Source organism: Anabrus simplex, chromosome 1 (genome assembly GCF_040414725.1).
Source record: "Anabrus simplex isolate iqAnaSimp1 chromosome 1, ASM4041472v1, whole genome shotgun sequence".
Taxonomy (NCBI): Eukaryota; Metazoa; Arthropoda; class Insecta; order Orthoptera; family Tettigoniidae; genus Anabrus; species Anabrus simplex.
In genome coordinates this window covers 1,725,433,698-1,725,454,620 of record NC_090265.1, presented here as the reverse complement: position 1 = coordinate 1,725,454,620, position 20,923 = coordinate 1,725,433,698, and the positions used below count along the sequence as shown (strand labels likewise).

The 20,923-nt window shown below is 39.5% G+C and overlaps 1 protein-coding gene across 2 annotated transcripts in view; it reads left to right on the top strand.

Moving 5' to 3' along the window:
- Positions 1 to 20,923, top strand: part of LOC136858723 (DNA cross-link repair 1A protein) — a 231,959-nt gene that overhangs the window by 15,006 nt on the left and 196,030 nt on the right. For both annotated transcript variants that reach the window (XM_067138466.2, XM_068229564.1), the window contains exon 2: positions 12,622 to 13,533. In XM_067138466.2, coding sequence (XP_066994567.2) covers positions 12,622 to 13,533 — 912 coding nt within the window. The remainder of the gene's footprint in view (positions 1 to 12,621; positions 13,534 to 20,923) is intronic.

The window sequence follows — 20,923 nt, the reverse complement described above, 5'->3', positions numbered from 1 at the left end:
TACCTGTTAAGGTGGAACCTGAACTCCATTAAAGCAGTCATCTTTCACAGGGACTTAGTCAAAGCCTCTGATGATGATCTCATCCGAAGCCTTGCACGTCGGGGAGTTTCTGACGTCAAAAGGCTCAAGAGGCGTGTCGGAGCTCTTCACGACACAGGTGCTTTCATACTCACCTTTGACAGACAGACACTGCCCGAACAAATTAAAGTTTTAATGTATACGCTGACAGTTCGACCGTATATTCCAGCACCTATGCACTGTTACAACTGCCAACGGTTTGGTCACACATCACCGCACTGCCAAGGCTCAGCAACTTGTGGGGAATGTGGAAAAGGGGCACATACCAGTGTAGAATGCACACCACCACCCGTGTGTGTAAACTGCACAGGTGAGCATGCCCCGCAATCCAAGAATTGTCCTATATTCAAGGAAGAAAAGAAGATCCAGGAGATTAAGACACTGGATAAACTATCTTATCCAGATGCCCGGAGGAAATTTAAATCAATGGCCGCTCCGGAATTTTCCGTCTCCTTTGCTGAGAAGGCAGCGAAAGTACCGATAACACCAACAAGTTTTGTAGCAACTGCTCTGGAGAAACCATCAACTAGCAAGCAGACAGTTCCTCACAGCACCAGTAACCAAGAAAAGAGAGAACAAATCCCAACAAAAGCATCGGTAAGTAAGTTATTGCCAAAAAATTCTGGAAAGAGCACTTCTCAGACACCTTCGGCTGGAAAGTCCTCTAGTTCAAGTGCGGGGAGAATGACTTCCCCAAATATGGCTGGAAAACCTTCTTCCAGCCTTCCTACCAAAGCACAGGTCAAGAAGGAGGAGAAAGGGAAGCCACAGCGCTCCCCTAAGAAGTTGGAGAAGAAGTCTTCTCCAACCCCATCAGGGATCACAGGTTCCCCGAAGAAGACCGGCAACCAATCTGCCGGTTCTCCTTCAAAGAATAAGGAAATGGCGGGTAAAAACGTGAGGCCCTGACGGTCTCATGTTCGATCCCTTTCTGGGGAACTCGGTTCTCCCAGGAAGAAGGCCCACCGTTCAAAATCAGAGAGCACGCCATCTATGGAGGGCTCAGCCTCCAAGTCACCTCCAGCTGGGGACACAATGGAGACTGAAGCCATTATTAGTGTAGATGGTGACGATGACATAACGGACACCGACAAAGACGGCGGAAATCGGCAAGTAGCTGATAGAAAGAAGGGCAAGCAATTGTCCTAATTTCCTAACGCTACCTATCCACACAATGGCACTATTGCAGTGGAACTGCAGTAGTTATCACTGTCGCCTAGCTGAGTTACGTTAATTGATATCCGTCTCTGCGGCCTCCATAGTGTGTCTACAGGAATCTCGTTTGAGACCTGGACACGACACGACACGACTATGAGAGGATATCGTCTTTATTCCAAAGATAGATTAGCTGTGGATGGCGCGGCAACTGTACCCTAGTTCGCTCCGACATCTTCAGCGAAGATGTACCGCTCCGTACTCAGCTAGATGCAGTTGCAGTTCGCACTCCGTTGCCAGTAATGACAATGGTGTGCAACGTGTACTTTCCACCGGACTATGATCTTGAAACGCATGCACTACAAGATTTGATCGCTCAGTTGCCTCCTCCTTTCCTCATGCTGGGAGATGTGAACGCCCGTAACACACTATGGGTTTCTCCGTCTTCCTGTGCTAGGGGGAGGATGCTCGAGCGACTGATCAATCTGTTTGATCTTTGCGTGCTTAATACAGGGGAACCGACACACTTCAGCAGTGCACATGGCACATTCTCACACCTGGATGTCACGTTGTGCAGCCGTGCGCTAGTTCCCCTGCTACGATGGCAAGTACACGATGACCTCTGTGACAGTGACCACTTCCCGATAATTCTATCTATCTTGAATCAAAGACAGTCCGAAGTACCCAGGCGCTGGTTACTTCGGCGAGCAAACTGGCCAGAATTTTCAAAACGCGCAGTGATGGCCAATGATATACTGGAGTCTGTTGACGACCACGTCTCTTCCATTACTACGGGAATTTTGGCTGCTGCAGAGGAAACAATTCCTTCTTCGTCCGGTATTCGTCGCCGGAAACAGGTCCCATGGTGGACGGACGAAATTGCAGCAGAAATACGTGATCGCCGATGGGCTTTTAAGCATTATCGTTGGAATCCTACGATGGCCAATCATATCACATTTAAGCGTCCGCGCGAAGGCCCATTGTTTTATTCGAGAAAGTAAGAAAGCTACGTGGGAAAAGTATGTCTTCTATGACGGCACATACTCCGTTATCACAAGTGTGGACGAAACTCCGCCGTATTGTCGGTGTACAGAATGTGCCCTCAGTACCCGGAATCTCCATTAATGGAGATATAGTTATGATTCCTTCTGTCATTGCTGACCACATCGCGTCACATTTTGCAGATACGTCCAGCTTTGTGAGATATGACCCTGCATTTCTTCAAATTAAGCGCGAAGCAGAGGCACACCATCTCTCTTTCGCCTCCAGTGCTTTGCATCCCTACAACGTACCCTTCACGGAGTGGGAGTTGCGAAGTGCACTCGCGCTATGCAGGGATATGGCTCCTGGACCAGAAAATATCCATAATCAAATGCTTAAGCATTTGAGTGACAGATGTCTCAAGGATATCCTCACCCTGTTCAACAGAATATGGAGTGAGGGAGTATTTCCATCTCAATGGTGTGAGGGAATTGTGATATCAATTTCCAAGCCAGGTAAAGATCCAAAACTCCTGGATAGTTATAGGCCAGTATGCCTTACAAATGGCCTGTGTAAGCTATTTGAAAGGATGGTTAACCGGCGTCTTGTGTGGGCCATGGAAAAGGAAGGTCTCTTGTCTAACTACCAGTGTGGGTTTCGCTCTCATCGGTCTGCCACTGATCATCCGGTCAGACTGGAGAGCGCCATTCAGGAGGCCTTTCTCAGGAAGGAACACCTAGTCGCTGTGTTTTTTGACCTGGAGAAAGCTTACGACACTACCTGGCGATATGGGATTCTCTCCACACTACACCAGTGGGGATTTCGGGGAAATTTGCCAATGTTTATTGAGAACTTCATGTCCCTCCGTCTCTTTCGAGTCCGAGTAGGGAATGCATTTTCTCAATATTACGTTCAGGAATATGGAGTACCTCAGGGATCGGTACTGAGTGTCACACTGTTTGCAATCGCCATCAACGGCATAGTTGCCCGCAGTCGTTCCTTCGCTGTATGTAGACGACTTAGCTCTACATTACAGCTCCAGAAGGGTGGCGTTTGCTGAAAGACAGCTACAGCAAGCTATTAACCGAATCGACAGTTGGGCCCTGCAACATGGTTTTCGATTTTCAGCAGCGATAACCTCAGTTGTACACTTCTGTCAACATTGGCCTGTGCATCCCGAACCAGAGCCCCGCTTGCGAAACAGTGTCTTACCAGTGGTTGACACCTGCAGATTCCTGGGTCTCCATTTTGATAAGAGACTAACGTGGCAGCCCCACATCTGTCAGTTGAAGGTTGCCTGCATGAAGAGACTGAACATGCTTAAGTTTCTCAGCGGCACCTCGTGGGGGGCTGACCGTGCGGTACTGCTATGATTTTACACGGCGACGGTCCTCTCCCGAATAGACTATGGAAGTGCGGCTTTTGACTCGGCATCAAAATCTACGCTGAGCCTTTTAGACAGTATTCACCATAGTGGAGTAAGGCTGGCAACAGGAGCTTTCCGTACTAGCCCCATTCCCAGCTTACTCGCTGAAGCGGGAGTTCCACCTTTACGGATAAGGAGGCAGCAGTTACTTCTCACGTATGCTGCCAAAATTCGTGAAATGCCGCTACATCCAAGCTATCAATGCATCTATCGTACCCAATACCACCAGAGGTGACAAGACCGGCCGAATGCCACACGGTCGGTTGGGTTTCGGATTGATAGCTTGTGTCATGATTTGAATATCAATATCGGTGGTTGTCTTGAACAAACGCTTAGCGAGGTACCTCCGTGGTTGGTTCTGTGACCGGATATACGTCTAGATCTGCTCCATGGACCGAAGGTGAACATGGATTCCTCCGTTTATCGGATGTATTTCCAGGACTTCGTTCACCAATATCCGGCTGCGAGAATTATCTTCACGGATGGTTCTAAAATCGGAGATAATGTTGGTTGCTCTTTCGTCATTGATGATATGACCACGAAGATCTCGCTCCCTAAAGTATGTAGCGTGTATACTGCAGAGCTTTACGCCATCTTAGAGGCTCTGCAGTTTGCACTGTGTGACGAAAGAAGCCACTTTCTTATGTGTACCGATTCGTTAAGCTCTCTGCAGTCTATTGAAACCTGTTTCTCGCAACACCCACTGGTACAGCAGATACATGACCTGCTAGCCAGGTTAGGGGATGCTGGCACCAGAATCACTTTCGCTTGGCTTCCAAGCCACGTTGGGATTGCGGGAAACGAACTTGCGGATGAAGCTGCAAAGGAAGCTGTACTTTTACCTCCAAGACCAGTCAATGTACCTGCTAAGGATATTTGTTCTCAGCTACGTCGAACCATCTTGGCGTCCTGGGAATCGGAGTGGCTAGATATCCGAACTCCCAACAAGCTGAGAACAATTAAGAAGACAACTACTATGTGGCGGTCCTCTTTCCGACCTTCATGGAGAGAGGCCATAGTACTATGCAGGCTGAGGATAGGTCATTTACTATCCACGCACTCTTATCTCCTAAAGAGGGAAGACCCCCCAGTGTGTTCTTGTGGTGCCGACTTCACCGTGGCCCACATCCTCACAGAGTGCGCTGATCTCTCTGGCCTAAGACGGAGCCTCGGCCTGCAGGAAACACTCGAACGCATACTAGCCGATGACGCAACTACTGCTGATCTTGTCATCCGCTTTATGTGCGACAGTGGACTTATCAAGGGTATATAAATTACAAGTGCACTGTTACTCTGGGAACGTACGTTCCCTTTTGATACGTTAGTAATCCTTTCGGCCTAATTCTATAATTGTTTTTTTGTTTTATTTTGTACTGCGTTTCCAAATTCCTTTGTTGAATAAATAATTTTGTTTTATATTTTAAATTTCTTTTCCACTTATTTGTTCAGAGAGGATGATTACCTCATTGTACTTCCTCTTAAAACAAAAATCACCACCACCACTTATGAATACCAACAATATATTAATGGACTCTTACAGTGTGGTATTTTCAATCATTGTTATTAGTCAGTCAGATTATCTACGTTCCAAAGTGATCACAATAATTCAACATGCTCTGCATGTTCAATCAATCAATCTAAGTAGAATAATGGTCTCACTATCTTTTTAAGTATCAGTATTGAGAATGTCAACTATTAGTATTAGATGTCCATGCACTTTACACAACCAGCACTTCCTGTTTTTGTGATAACTCTTTTGTGAAAGAATTGTTTTGTTTTATATCATCTGGTGTTCTTGTTTAAATTTATAATTTTGACCTACCCAACATAAACACTAGACAGGAAAGGAAAACTGAAAATACGACTAACTCGAAATACGACTGTCTGTTCTTTTCTATAGCCTACTCTTAAAATCCAAAATGTGCTGTAGCCTACTTGAAATTCAGGTATTAGAAATATTGGTTACACTTTACTACCAGCTACGTGAATATTACAGTACTTCTATCTTTAAAAAGGAAATGAAAAAACAGGTTTTTCATTTTTCCAAATGTTCTGCTTATCTCCATACTCATTGTGTAACAGTTTTGCTGCTGCTGCCACTTGGGTCACTCAGGGGTAGGAGGTAAATTACTCATCTCTGGTGTGTAGGTGATTGGGTGGGTCGTGGCATAAAATCACAGGATGGATAAGATACACTAACTACCTTTAGAAACGACTACACATTTGGTCGATTACCTTCTTCTGCTTTCCTAGCGTTTAGTCCTGCATTGGTACCATCGTCCACTTCCTGCGGTCAAGGACATCAACTTCAGTGATGCCTACGAAATGCATGTCTTCCTTGATGCGGTCGAACCATTGCTTACCGAGCTCGATAGCTGCAGTCGCTTAAGTGTGGCCAGTATCCAGTATTAGGGAGATGTGGTTTTCAAATCCTACTGTCAGCAGTCCTGAAGATGGTTTTCTGTGGTTTTCCATTTTTACATCAGGCAAATGCTGGGGATGTACCTTACTTAAGGCCAAGTTTCAGTTCAAGTGTTTGCAAGATTCCTGTTAGCCATCCACTGTCATTTTATGAGAGATGTTCCCTGCCATCGTAGCTCCACATTGCACTAACCTTATTTATTTGCTAAAGCCTAATCAACAACTATTTTTTAAAGCCGATTTTAAGTGAACATTGAACTAGCAATTTAATTGAAACTTAAGACAGTTTTCATGACATAGAGTAATAACAGTGCATTGTATAATATTTTAATTCACCGAAGTACCACCAAATCACACAGTTTCTAATATGAATTGATTATAATTTAAGTTGTAGTTTATAAAATGTTTTCCAGTGTACTGTACTTTAAATCACCAAAGACAAAGCTCAATAGTTGCAGTTGTTTAAGTGCACCTAGTATTCAGGAGATAGTGGGTTCGAACCCCACTGTCAGCAGCCCTGAAGATGGTTTTCCATGGTTTCCAATTTTCACACCAGGCAAATGCTGGGGCTGTACCGTAAATAAGGCCACGGCTGATTCCTTCCCACTCCCAGCCCTTTTCTGTTCCATCATCGCCATGAGATGTACAGTATCTGTGTCGGTGCGACGTAAAGCAGCTTGTAAACAAAAAAAAAACAAAAAAAAGGAAATTGCCAAAATGTACAGTGTGTTCATGTGTTCACTTCATGATAGCCGAAACATTAATGCATCTTGTTACCTATATGTCAAAAACATAGATGGACTAAAATTCCCCTCTTCATTTAATAGATTATGCTTAATTTTGATCATGTATCAAAAAGTTGCGCATCATATGTAGCTGAAGATGTCCCAAATGGGGTGAAACATGTTCTTTTTTCAATACAATACTATTACATCTCTTCATGAATTGAATAGTTGACATCAATACGAAATCAGTTATGAAATATACTTTATGTAAAGTCGGTTAGAATGTTTTAAATATAACTTTTTCTTATTTCATAGATTAAGTAAATATGTTTCTTTTTCTTCATCAAGCTTAATACCATTTATAAATGTTAATTTTTCACTGTAATCTGCAGCCTATGCAAATATAAATTAGAGCATTGAAAGGGCATTTGTCAGCCACCAGACTCTACTATCAGGAAAGAGTGAATGCAATTTGGTAAACAGTACTTTAACTGGCATGCTTGAGGATCACAACAGTTTTGCCTCTAAATGCTCTAGAGCAGGGATAGCAAACCTTTACCAACTAGCGTGTCATTTAAGGTCTTGTTTTCTATTTTTTTACTGTCTAGTGTGCCATCCGCTATTTTCCTATAAAATCATTATGAAACCCCTCATTTGACTTCATCTATGTATTAGATTGCGTCACATATAAATCCATTCGAATGAATGATTCATGATTTTATTTTGCAAACATCACTGAAAATTATATTTTTAAACAGAGGTAAATTTTAAGAATAAGGTATATTTTTGGCACTAATAAAATTTGTAAAAAGTATGTCCATAGAATGAATTTATGTATACTTTGAATTGATGCATACTTCTTTATTAAAGCGTAATGTTAGAATATGCTATGTTTCTAGAGTTTTGACCTGTTTATTACATGTTAAGAACTTTACAATATATTAGTATGTTGTGCGGTGTGCCACAGAATTCGTGATCACGTGTCACCTAGTGGCACGCGTATCATAGGTTCGCCATCCCTGCTCTAGAGGGTTTTCCGTGTATAAGTTTTATCTGATGGACAAGTTAACTTGTCGTGTGCAATTGTGGAAATTGTTTTAAGCCTTTTCATTCAGTGTCATGAAGATCAGGCAATGTTCAAAAGTACTCCATAGTTTCTTTTTGTCGGTGTCTGGAAATGTGTATTTAAGTTGCAAAAATAAAGGTTAGTAAGCATGTTTTGCTTTGTAATATTTGCTTTGCATAATATAATTTGTTGTGACTTAACTGGTATTTCCATGAAATAAGCACCACAATCGTTGCATAACCACCGAAATAAACATCAAAATTGCTGCAAAATAAGCATAAAAATTGAGATAAAACACCACAAAATCACACCCCTATGGATGGGTCTACATCAGGGAGGCAAGAAAGACTGAACACGGCATGCATATATTTCAAGCAGCTCTTGAAATCAGTCATTAACTTCAATAAAGATCTAATGTCTTGATTAGCATTGAAAGGACAAGAAGAGCCTTGCACTCCCCCAGTAGTATTTTCACTGTGCAGTCCAACATTTCACTTCCCTAATCAGTCAGCCTTGACAAAGCCTTCTATGATGATGGCCAAATGTCTGCCATCCACCAACACAGGATACAGTACAGCATTCTGAAGCATCATGGACAGCCATATGTATTATACTCTCTACAATGTTTCACCTCACTTCATACCCAATCCCGTTGAGCAATGGCGCAAGGGTTAGACATACATACATTCTGACAACATATATGATACGTTACCTTCAAACTTCGAAAGTAACTGATTGTAACCTTTATAACTACACAAATGAAACATTTTCAACATTCTTCAAGAAACTGTTAATGTTAGAATGAAAATACCTGTTTTGATAATCCCATACCAAGGTATCTTTCCCTACTTATGGATACTGTGCTGGGAGGCTTACAATTTGCAATAGCACAACCTGTCATTGCCTTGTTTCTACACAAACAGCCACTATATGTACAGCTTGGGGGGTGACGGCAATTTTTTTAGTCTTAAGATTCCCGGAGGTGGGGAATTGCAGAGACTTACAATAATTGAAAATCTTCCACCTTTTTGGTACTTTTTATTTGCTTTTTAGGTACAGAATTTTCTTTTTTACCTCGTGTCTAACGTCATTTTGAACTTCGTTAGGGAGTTTTTGTATAGCCGTTTCAACTTCTGCAATGGTAGTTATTAGCTCTTTTTCTTTGTTCTTTCCTATCCAATTGAAATTCCGTACCTTGTAAAAGGCTTAAAAGTTTCCCAAAACAGAAAGAAACCCACTTTAAGTTTATCACATAAAATAAAACAAGAAGAAATAGTAATTACCAGAGCTGATAAGGGGGGGACAATAGTAGTTTTAGATAAGGAGGAATATATCAGGAAAACAGAAACTTTTTTCAGCAATAGCACTTTTTCGGAAATAGATCGAGACCCTACAACTAATACTAAGAAAAAGTTAAAAACATTATTAAGAAACGCAACCTTCATTTTAAGTGAACAAGATGTCCAAAAATTTATAAATATGAATCCCGGTCTTCCAACTGCAAGGGCCTTACCCAAGTTACATAAAGAAGGAATACCTATAAGATCAATAATAAACTTCCACAGCAGTCCTACTTATAAAACATCGCAATACGTACATACAATCCTAACCAATCATTACGTTTTTTACAACAAGACACCAATAAAAAATTCTGTAGATTTTTGCAAAGTACTCAAAAATTTTAAATTAACACCACATCAAGTAACATGTTCCTTTGACATCAAGGACATGTATACAAATATTCCAGTGGATGAAACAATAGAAATTATCAGGAAGAATCTAATAGAACACAAACAACTCAGCCTACCAAAAATAGAAGATTTTATTAATATACTCAAATTCATTACGAAACACAATTACTTCTTTCAATAAGAAGGTATATAGACAGGAAGGCCTCCCTATGGGTGCCCCAGCTTCGGGCATTTTTGCCAATATTTATCTTGATTACCTCGAACATACCAAAATAATAGGACAAATAGAAGGTCTTAATTTATGGATATGCTTTGTAGACGACACTTTTGTAGTAATAGACCGAAGAGTGAACAACAGTGACGATATCCTCAATAAATTAAATACACTGGATTCTAGAATAAAGTTTACAGTAGAAAAAGAAAAAGAAGGTTCCATAAATTTTTTTGACATAAATATAACATGGAAAAAGGAAGAGTTTGTCTTCAAGATACACAGGAAACCCACTTTTACTCCCATTACAATAAAGAACTACTCTTTGCATCCGGAATCACCAAAAAGGTCAGCTTACTACAGTTACATATATATAGAGCGTTTAATATACCCCTTACACACAAGGAACGAGAAAAAGAACTGCTCTTTATCCGTAAACAAGCCCAATACAACGGATTTGAACTAAAAATGGTAGACAAAATAATCGGAAAATTCAAACAGAGGTTACAGACTAATCTAATACCCGAAATAAAAAAGAAAGATAAATACGCCAAGTTCACTTTCAATAACCCTAACTTATATACAGTAACGAATTTGTTTAGAAAATATAACTATAAGATCGCGTATTCAACCAGCAATAATACAAAGCAAAAATTCTTTAATTACAATAGTGTTAATTCCCTAGGAAAAAACAAACATTCAGAATCAGGAGTTTACATATTGAAGTGTCATCAATGTGAAAAAACTTATGTCGGGCAAACAGGGCGCGGTTTTACTGTAAGATACCTAGAGCATGTCAATGCTGAAAGACATAAAAAAATTTCCACGATGATCCAACACATGAGTACAACTGGACATCAGTTCACAACTATAGAGCAGGATTTAACTATATTACATAAAATAAACAAAGAAGCTCTTCTAAATATGTTAGATAATCTATATATTTATTTAGAACAAAAAAGCAATCAGGACAATAACCTGAATGATACAATTGACAATAGAAACCCTATATTCAAAGGGATATTATCAAGTCTTGAAATTTTAGGCAAAAGAAACAACACAGACAATAAAAGCATAAATAAGAATGAGCCTCTGCCATTTTGTACATCCACTTTCCCCACCCCTTCTAAAGCCGTAGCCGTGACAGTAAGCGACACGCCTCCTCCCCGAAAGGAGGAGCAAACAACGGAACACACACACACACCATTATTATACTAGACGTAAAGCAGCTTCAAACGCTCCCCCTCCAGGGTCACGATAGAATTGGAGTCTAACAACAGTAAGGAATGGAACCATTTTATACATTAAGTTATCATGTAAAGACACATGTTTTCATTACAAAAAAAAATTCCTATTTCCTTCATTTCATTTCAGAAATTGTGACGAATCTCCCTTCTCAAAAAGTGACCGGCAATCAGCTTCAAAGTTCTGCATTAGACTCAATTTAGGGCACATTATTCAAGCTCAAAATAATTAACAGCCTACCTGGAAGGAGTGAAAGAAATGAACATTCAACAATAATTAGAACAGTCAAGAAGACAATCATTAAAAGAAAGAAAACCTTTTAACTGGAAGACAAACAGAAATTTTTAGTGTAACAGAGTTGAAACTTTTAACAACTATTCCAATGAATAGACATAGTTTTTAAGCAGGCTAACAATGTATTCATCCTGTCTCATTTCATCAACCCATTAACCCCCACATAGTTTTGACATTATTTTAATTTAATTTATATTCAGATAGTCTTTAAGAGGAACAATGTACCTGAAAATAATGTATTCAGAAACTTAGCGATTCACCTAAGCTTAACAACAGCTGAAGATGTTCTTAAGTGAGAACGAAACACATACTGTTTATAATTAATAATTTGCTAAAAGGCAAATAAAAAGTATCGAAAAGGTGGAAGATTTTCAATTATTATAAGTCTCTGTGATTAGAATTTGATACAGAAAATGAAGCTGATTCTTTGCAGTCGGTGGGGAATTGCCCGTGTGATATCTTATCAGAAGTCATTTGGTATACCTTTGGAGCGAATTAGTTCTTACATCCAGAAATATACATGCCTATTTAAAATGTTTTTTGGTAGATCCCAACATTTTAGTCTTATCCTCCCATAAATTTATTGTACTACTTTCCTGCAGTTGACTGAGTTATAGCACCTTTCTTTTCTCTGCTGCAGAACACCTTTGTGATAAATCCCCACAGCTAAGTCATCAAACAGAACAAACTTATTCAGACTCTGCTTTTCTGCATTTGTTCATATCCTCTATTCTCTTTCTTTGTCGATATTCTTTTACAGGAAACCAAGAGGGTAAGTGTTATGCGATTCTTTATCTGATTCAGTAACAAGGACGATATATTCATATTCTATCCGCTTTGGAGATGGCAAGTTTATTTTCAGTACACCAGGCTAGAAATAGCTACATAAAATAATTATTATCCTCGAGAAGTACATTTCGATTTTGAAAATACTGTAATCACACCCATGAATTTGTAAAGCACATGTTAATGCATAGGGGACCATTTAATTACTCCGATTGTGAATATTAAAGTATTCAATCTCTTGTCTCACAAAGGAGGTTTATAGCGGTGTCTTAATGGCGCACTGAACCCACTGCCACACTGGTAATTTCATGATTGATAATGCCTAAAGAGCTCAGTAGGTATTGACATGGTCATGAGCTTTCTGTTAGCTTTACTTGAAGTGAAAATAGATTTTCATTATCTTTAGCGGTTGAGGTTCTCATTTTAATTGGTTTGCGCTGTCTTATTTCTTAGTACTCATCTTAACACTTTGAATATTAAAACAGATTTCTTGATCTTAAGCGAGTAATTTATCTTTTTTTTTGTTTTTTCTTTCTTTTCAGAGTGTCCTTTTGGGGAGGAATGTCAGGCATTGGATGTTTTACATTTCCGAGACTTCTCTCACAAGAAACTGGCTCAACTCCGTGCATCAAAAGAGGGAAGTTCCAAGACGCCATGTAAACAAAGAAGTACATCCGACAGCAGTTCATCGGACTTGGAGCCCCTTTTGTGCACTTTTAGGACTCCAACTAACTTGTCAAAATTGGGGAAGGGTGGTATTAGGGAGGAAGAGAAAAACATATTGAATTCTTCACAGAAGGTAGTGAAATGTCTGAATTTTAAAGGTGACATTTCGTATAAGGATGAGGACAAAAATTGTAAATACAAACAAAATTGCATAAAAAGTAGTACTGTGTCTTGTGAAGATTGTTCTAACTGTAGAGCTGTTGAGACTCCTGCTGAGACCTGTGTAGAAATGAACTTATCTCCGCCTGCAAGCTCGTGTGACCCCAGTTCCAAAACGCCTGTGAAAGTTAACCTCACCTACAACGAGTCTGGTTGGCAGTCCATGGATGTGAATGTGCAGTCGGATGCCCACCTTGAGGAAGTCTCATTAGCTGTCTGCGATTGTTCTCATTGTATAGAGATGAAGTGCACTGTTACGAACCCTTCTAAGCATAGGTGTCCGAACCCTTTAGAGCAGAAATTCTTTGTCAATTTGGAAGACCTTGGTGTTTCCAATACAAATCAAACTGTACCATCTCTGGGTAGCAAACAAATGACTATTTTGTCAAGTTTGAAGCCTGATGGTGGCTCATCTACAAAGTTAGGTATTGCTGTTGTTTCACCTCCCAGAAAACCTGATCAAGAAACACGAACTGGTGAGTGTGGTATGTCCATCTCTGAGGAGGAGACCATTAGCACAGATATTCTTGATGAAGAACATGAACTTTCTAGGGTGAAATACATTAAGAGTAAGTATCTGATTGTGTACTATTGGAAACAGTTGTCAGTTACCATGGATCATGGCAACTGCATTAACGTTTTCCTAGTGGTCTAGAAATTGTCAGACAGTAAGTCATCTTACTAACTTAATAAGAGTATAGTGTCTGTCCATACATTTGGTTTTGTAGCCATGATTTTGAGAGGATTGGTAGTATACACAATGTGGAGACGATATCCATCATCTTTGAAACTTTTGTCCATCTGTTGTTGTGTTTAAAATCGATAAACACAAAAACTGATAAATTTTAGTAAAGAAGCAACATCTAGAAAATCCTTATAGTTGGTGCAGACTCACTTCACTGAGAAATACCACTTGTAAAGGGCCATTATCCTAGAGCAGGTTTAATACATTGTGCCAGACGTAATATGCTTGGTAAACTTAACTCGTCCAATGCCCATAAAACGTTCAAGTAGATGTTTTCCTAGAGAGCAAACTAGGTTGTCAGTCAGGCTGCGATCTGTGTAGTATTGTTGTTTTCTCTAATGTCGTGAATCATTTTCAGCTAAAGGAAAATACTGTTGATATTGCTGTTAATTTGATGCCGTTATGCATCATTAGACCAAGTGCCAAAAGTTTGTTTTGAGATATTCGTGTTTAAATTTAGGTTTATGTGTAAATTCGAGCAAACATAATTTTGTTAAACATGGTATTCCTGGTGTTGTAAGATAATAGATTGTACCTTCACACCAAATTTCAACAGTTTTATACTTACAGTTCATAGATTTTCTTGAAAAAATGGCACTTAGTCTACTGATGCAATTTAAGGTATTTCTCACGTGCGAATAATGCATCACAAAGCTACACCTAAAACCCCTTACTGTTGAGTATCTACTGAGTAAGACCTCAAAAAATATGTGACCGCAATTGTGATTAAAACCTGAATCTCCTACTGTGCGAAGTTGACCCCTTTAAACAAACATCGTCATCATAATCAGAATGGCAGTCCCTTAAACTGAGGGATATGGAGGCTGGTATATGTGGTTATGATTACCTTATTCCAAGCAAAATAAAGCGATTCTGAGAGCAAGTATAGAATTTTAATTACTTACCTCAGTCGAACAGAACAGGAACAGAAAATGTTATTTAAATATTTGCTCCAATAAATTCATATAAAACACTGGACAGGTAATAAGATTGTTACTCTCAGTTCATTCAATCTCGAAATCAGGATCTCCATTGAATCTATCTATGCCGTCCTCAATGTCAGAATCTCCTTGAAGTTTCTGGTAAAATTGTTTGGCATCTGCAAGTATTAGGTGCATCAGCAACTTAAGGTCTCCAAGTTTGGCTTCAGAGATAGGTTTTCCATTTGGCCACAAAGGTATTAATGCCTGATTAAAGGGAACTCTAGTTTCCCATCGTCGTCCCAGTCTTGACGTATTTAGATTTACTTCTATATATTCACCATCAAATTTAGTTTTACTGTACATACTGAACGGCTGTGATTTCAAGAACTAGATTTCTTTTAGTTTTTACCAGTTTATCTTGCAACCATGGGCATCTGTTTCCTGATTCACAATCCATTTTTCAAGTTCTGCTGAACTGAAGAACAACGTGTCTTCCATCTGGTGAACAGTGGGATTTTTTTGCCTGCATTTTCTCATTACGTTTACATAGGGAGCCCACGTTTACGATAGTGCTAAGTTATTGACGTGGTGATACATTGAGTGAGCTCCATTAGAGCTTGCTAAAAGTGTATAAATGCTGATGAAATTTGAGGGCACGCTAAGTATCTGCAGTGACTGCATTCATTATTCTGATCTGGAATTCACTTATTTGGCGCGCATTACCTAGCATAACATGTTAAAACACTGTTACAGTGAAGCCTTTGCAGCTTCTTCAAATAAATATATTGATACAGAAGTATTACTTACATTGCACACTACCGTATTAGATACCATACCACACTCTCATTTTGATACTAACCTTACAGAGTTCTTCTAGAGAATGAAACTCTGATGCAACCCTTTTAGCAAGCTCTAATGGAGCTCACTCAGTGTATCACCACGTCAATAACTTAGCACTATCGAAAACGCAGGCTCCCTCGCTGTCATTAATGTAGCATAGTCTACTGATGCAATTTTTTAGGTTTTCAGTTTACTGACAACTAATGCCCTCTTGTAAAACAGTGGGGAATTTATAATAAGTAGTTCAAGCTTTCCTTTACAAGATAGTGCTAAAATCTCAATTTTCGTCAAATGGCGCTTAGTCTATTGATGCATAACTCCATCCAATTGATAACGAGATTGAGCATAAACAGGAGGAGTTCCTGCTTCATGAATGGTCGCAAATATGGAGATTGGAAGATGGATGTACAAGGAAAGAGCCTACGAACGAGTAGGTTTTTTTTTTTTTTTACAAAGCATTTGCTGGATTATGTTCCTAATCCAGATATAGGCTACCGTATCACGTGACAAAACTTCACGGTACCACTCACAAAAAATAAATTTCTAACTTCTTAATGGAATGCAAAATACAAGCACAAAGAGGCTCACTTTTTCAGAGTTGTAAATCAGTTTCTTTCACAAGAGATGACAGATAACATTTTCAGGGCTAAGAAAAATGCGATCATACTTGTAGTAAGCGGTAATAGCAAAAATTCATAATGCGATAGGTATCTTCATATGTTCCTAAACCAGATATAGGCTACTGTGCTGTATCACGCGACAAATATTCGCTACACTTCACTGTACCACTCAACACAAAATCAATTGTTGCCATTGATGCTTCCACGGCCCTTACTTATGGACATGATATAGGCTTTTGGGCTTCTGCCGTGTCAAGAAAATAAGGTGAAATTAATTACGTTTCGCAGAGAACTATGCTCTGCGTCATCAGAAGAAAATCTTGACTGTCCATGAGAAAGGCTTCTTAAACAGACGTTATAATAGAAGTAGAAATGGTACGTTCATTCATCACCAGATGGCTCCTCGGATGTGGTATAGCGCTAGTGTTGGAAGCAAAAGCTGACGGAACCATCAGAATCAGTTTGAGAGGGTCATTTGGAAAACACCGAAACGAAATAACAATAGTGAAGGGACAGGGAAGGGAACTACCTACGTAAATCCTTAATGGCTGGCAACCAGGTATTATTTAATTGATAACCTGTGTCCCTGTTGAAATTGTTAGGATTTTTACGTATTTCCACAGCTTCCCATATAATCCTGGACCTGTAGTGTCTTGTGTGAGTAAGAGCTCGACGAGCAGCTTAACATGACATGACCCGACAATAGAGCATGCCCAGCTATTGCTGTTTTGTCTGGCTAGTTCAGACGAATATTAGGTTCATGTTCCTTGATACGAGTACCAGTGGACCGGCATGTTTGGCCAATGTATACCTTACCGCAAGTACAGGGAATTTCATATACCACTCCATCCACTCTTTTAACATGATTAATATGTATCCCAGTATCCCCATATGTGAAGTGTGTTCCATTGTCCAAAAGAATTCGACAAAACACAGTATTACATAAAATCAGTTTCATGGTCCGTATCGCACTTCAATAGATCCACAATTAAGTATTTATTATTTTCCACCTAGTCGATACAACGATTGCTTAAGGCAATTTAATGGTTAAAAGTGGTACTTTGTCAATTTTATATATTTTTCATCTAAACAGTGTTATGTGGCTGAAGATGTTGATAAAATACGAAACATGTACCACTTTTAACCATTAAATTGCCTTAAGCAATCGTTGTATCGACTAGGTGGAAAATAATAAATACTTAATTGTGAAAACAGAGTATAGTAAGCCAGCTTGAAATTCTGGAATTTTTTTCTATTAAAAAAATTGTTTTGAACAACAGTTACTGTATTTTAGTTTAAATAACACTATATATCAACAGAATGGTCCTCGAGTGCTAGTACTGGCGGGCTCATTCTGACGTTGTGATGCACGTACTTCTGAAAGGCTCACTTTCTGGTCCAACCAAATTTTGTTGTACTTCAGGAATTTGTCCCTTTTTCTACTATATTTTGTTCAGCATGTTCAAATTTTAGCACACAAAATATTGATCGATTTCCTTATTGACTTGGATATATAATCGGAACAATGGCCTAAATTATGGGAACAGACAGAAGAATGCGGCCAGCCAGGGAACCAGGACCGAGACAGGGCCTGCAGCCGGTAGCGGTAGTGAAGCTACCCTAGCGGACAGCATTGTTCAGCAGGTAAGGGAAGCTCTACAGTCGAGAAAAAAATTCTCTCGTCTATTGTTGAGGCAATAACCGAAAGTGTTGCAAAGGCCATGGCTGAACAACTCAAGGCCACCCTGGACTTCAACACTTAGATTATCAATGAACTTAAAATTGATATTAAAAATAGGGAAATTGAACTGAAAGCAGTGCAGGATGAACTCAAAAGAAGTACTGATGCTCTTGAGCAATATCAACGCAGAGGAAGCGTGCGTGTGTTCGGAATTCCCGAATCACTGAATGAGAATACGGACAAACTTTCAGTCAGATTGTTCAAAGACAAACTTGGCCTTGACATCGCCGTGCAGGATATTGATAGGTTTCACCGTGCTGGCAGGCCGGGGCTGGGAGTGAAACGGCCTATAATAGTGAAATTTGTAAGCTATAGGAAAAGGGAGGAAGTCTTTCATAACAAGCGCAAATTAGCAGGCACTGGAATCACTATCGGGGAAGACCTGACTGCGGCTCGCACTCTGATATTAAAGGTGGCTGTAGATAAATTTGGAGTGAGAAATGTCTGGACCATACAGGGACGCATTGTTGTAAAAAGAGGGGAAACCAGACACAACATAACAACAATGGATGAACTGAACGCTCTCAAATAAATGAACAATACCATAGTACCCTGTGTCTGTAGATTCTACTGTGAAATAGCTTTCCAGTTCCTCAACTGTTTCTTCCAATGTGATTTCTTCATTTGTAACAAATTCGTAAAATAGTCGTATAGCATTCACAAGTTCCACCCACACCTACAAACTCTTTCTCTTTTACTTATTTCTGAAATGCTCGCCGGCAGGTGCACTTAACCCATTGAACTGCAATTTTTCTTGAAAATAAATGTACATTGATTGCAATTTAATCTGGCTTAAAAGAGATCACTTTTGCTACAGCAAGTTAATACACTGAAACACAGTTCACATTCTAACAATAGTTCAACACAGTGTGGTAGATCTTAAAACACTCATATACATGCAGTGCCACCTTACAATTATCACATTCATAGTGGGATTCACCCCTGTTCTTTCCCTTGGGATTTTTTCCTCTGCAGTCCTAGCAGACCTCGCAAGAAAAGCCACAGTGAGAAGATGAAGAGATTTTGGGAGAAGGAAAAGTCAACGACATCAGCTAAATAAGTTTAATTGCGCTCATTAGTTGGGCATAAGGAAATAATAATAATAATAAATACAAGACTGACAAACCAGATCAATACCTTCTTTCAGCAGAAGAAAAACTATGGGGCTTGGAGAACTGAACTCTGTGGTAGCAAGAAGATTACACCACATATTATTTGGTACATTGTCTGTTTGTGTACACGTTCAGTTTTCTAGGTTATGCACACGCCCACCTGTGTCCCCGTCTTCATTTTCTTCAATAATGTCATCTAATTCTTCGGAATTACTAATGCTAACGTCACTCGAAGGTAATTCAGTATCACTTTCATTGGAAAAACCGTCACTGACATCGCTTTCCTCCAAAAAAACGTAATATTCGAGCTTCATCCGACTCGGCCATGACGTTGACTTTACCTTCACTAAAGCTTTACGCAGCAATTTACTCGATCGTATTTAGACTCTTTGGCGGCGAAATACGTAGCTGAAAGGCAAAGATAGCTGAAATACGATTACCAACATCTCGTAGACATGTTGGGATTGCAAAGAAATATCGATATGTATCCTTGGAAACCTCAACAAAGCAATAAAGAGGGTGGACGGAAATTTCCATCATTGCATTTATGGCAACCCGCGGACAATGACGGAAATTTCCATCATTGCAAGGCAATGGGTTAAATAAAGCCTGGGAGTACAGCACCTTAGCAAAACCATACTCTAGACTAACTCTTCAACTGTATATTAGTGTAATTTTATTAATATCCTTATTATTATTAATTTGTGTATTGAGATGTTCAAACATATGCTATGTGTACGTAATTATCTGCGTGTGTCTGTCAGTATGTGTGTGTGTGTTATCAGTGTTTGTTCCAGGAATGTGTCACCTACCCTTTAAACATGTCAGCAGCTGGTGTCCTTGAAACTACTGTTACGGTAGATGAGGCATTCCTGAATGTCATTTTGATCCGAGTGTATTCCAAGACCAAAATAACTCTCGTGTACCTTCACCAACTGCATCCAACCCTCAGCCTACTAAACTGCTATTGAAACAATCTCTGTCTCAGTTCTCACAAAGTCTACAGTGTTGCCATATCAATTCTCTCTCACTCCTCAGTCACATAGATGAAGTTCATTCGATAACATCAACCTGTAACATGCATATTATGTGTATTACTGAAACCTGGTTGTCTGATAAAATTAGCTCTACCCTTGTAAAACTAGAAGGATATACTCTCTATCGGCATGATCGCACTGCCAGGCAGCAGTATATTGTAGAGATGATATTAAATGTAGAATAATTATTAAATCATCATCTGTCATCACTCCACATACGGAATATATGTTTGCTGAGACCATAATTAACTGTCAAAAATAGGAGTTATCTATAAGCCACCGAATGTTACTAACATCTCTGACCTTGAATCTGACTTTCTCAAACTTGTACCAACCTACGAGCATATACTACTTCTTGGTGACTTTAACTCAAATATCTTAGCCCCAACTGGCAAGTCAGACCGAATGAGCAACCTATTTACCTCCATCGACATGACGATCTTACCAATAGACGCAACTAATCATGTTCACACACTTAGATATACAAGCCATACTGGAATTGACCTCCTGATTACAAATAACCCGCATGAAGTTCTTAAGTATGGTCAATTTCCTGTACCTGGCATCTCAACTCATGACTTAATTTACCTGTGCTACTCTCTTCGTGTACCAAAATACAAAGCTAAATACAGTAGTTACAGGGATCTGAAAAATATCTGTTTACAACAACTCCAAAACAATGCGTACGGAAGTTATAAAGCAGTTACATGACACAGACATGAAAGCGACAAGATTTAACTCCTTACTCATAGGACTATATGACAAGCATGCTCCTGTTAGGCAAGGTAGAGTCACTTGCTCGCCTGCACCTTGGTTAACAAGCGATATAAAAGCAACATTGACTCGCCGTGACGCAATGTTTCGCCAATACAAGGAAACAAATAATGAACTAGATTTTGAACAGTATCGTCTTTTACATAACAGAACAAAACACTTAATTC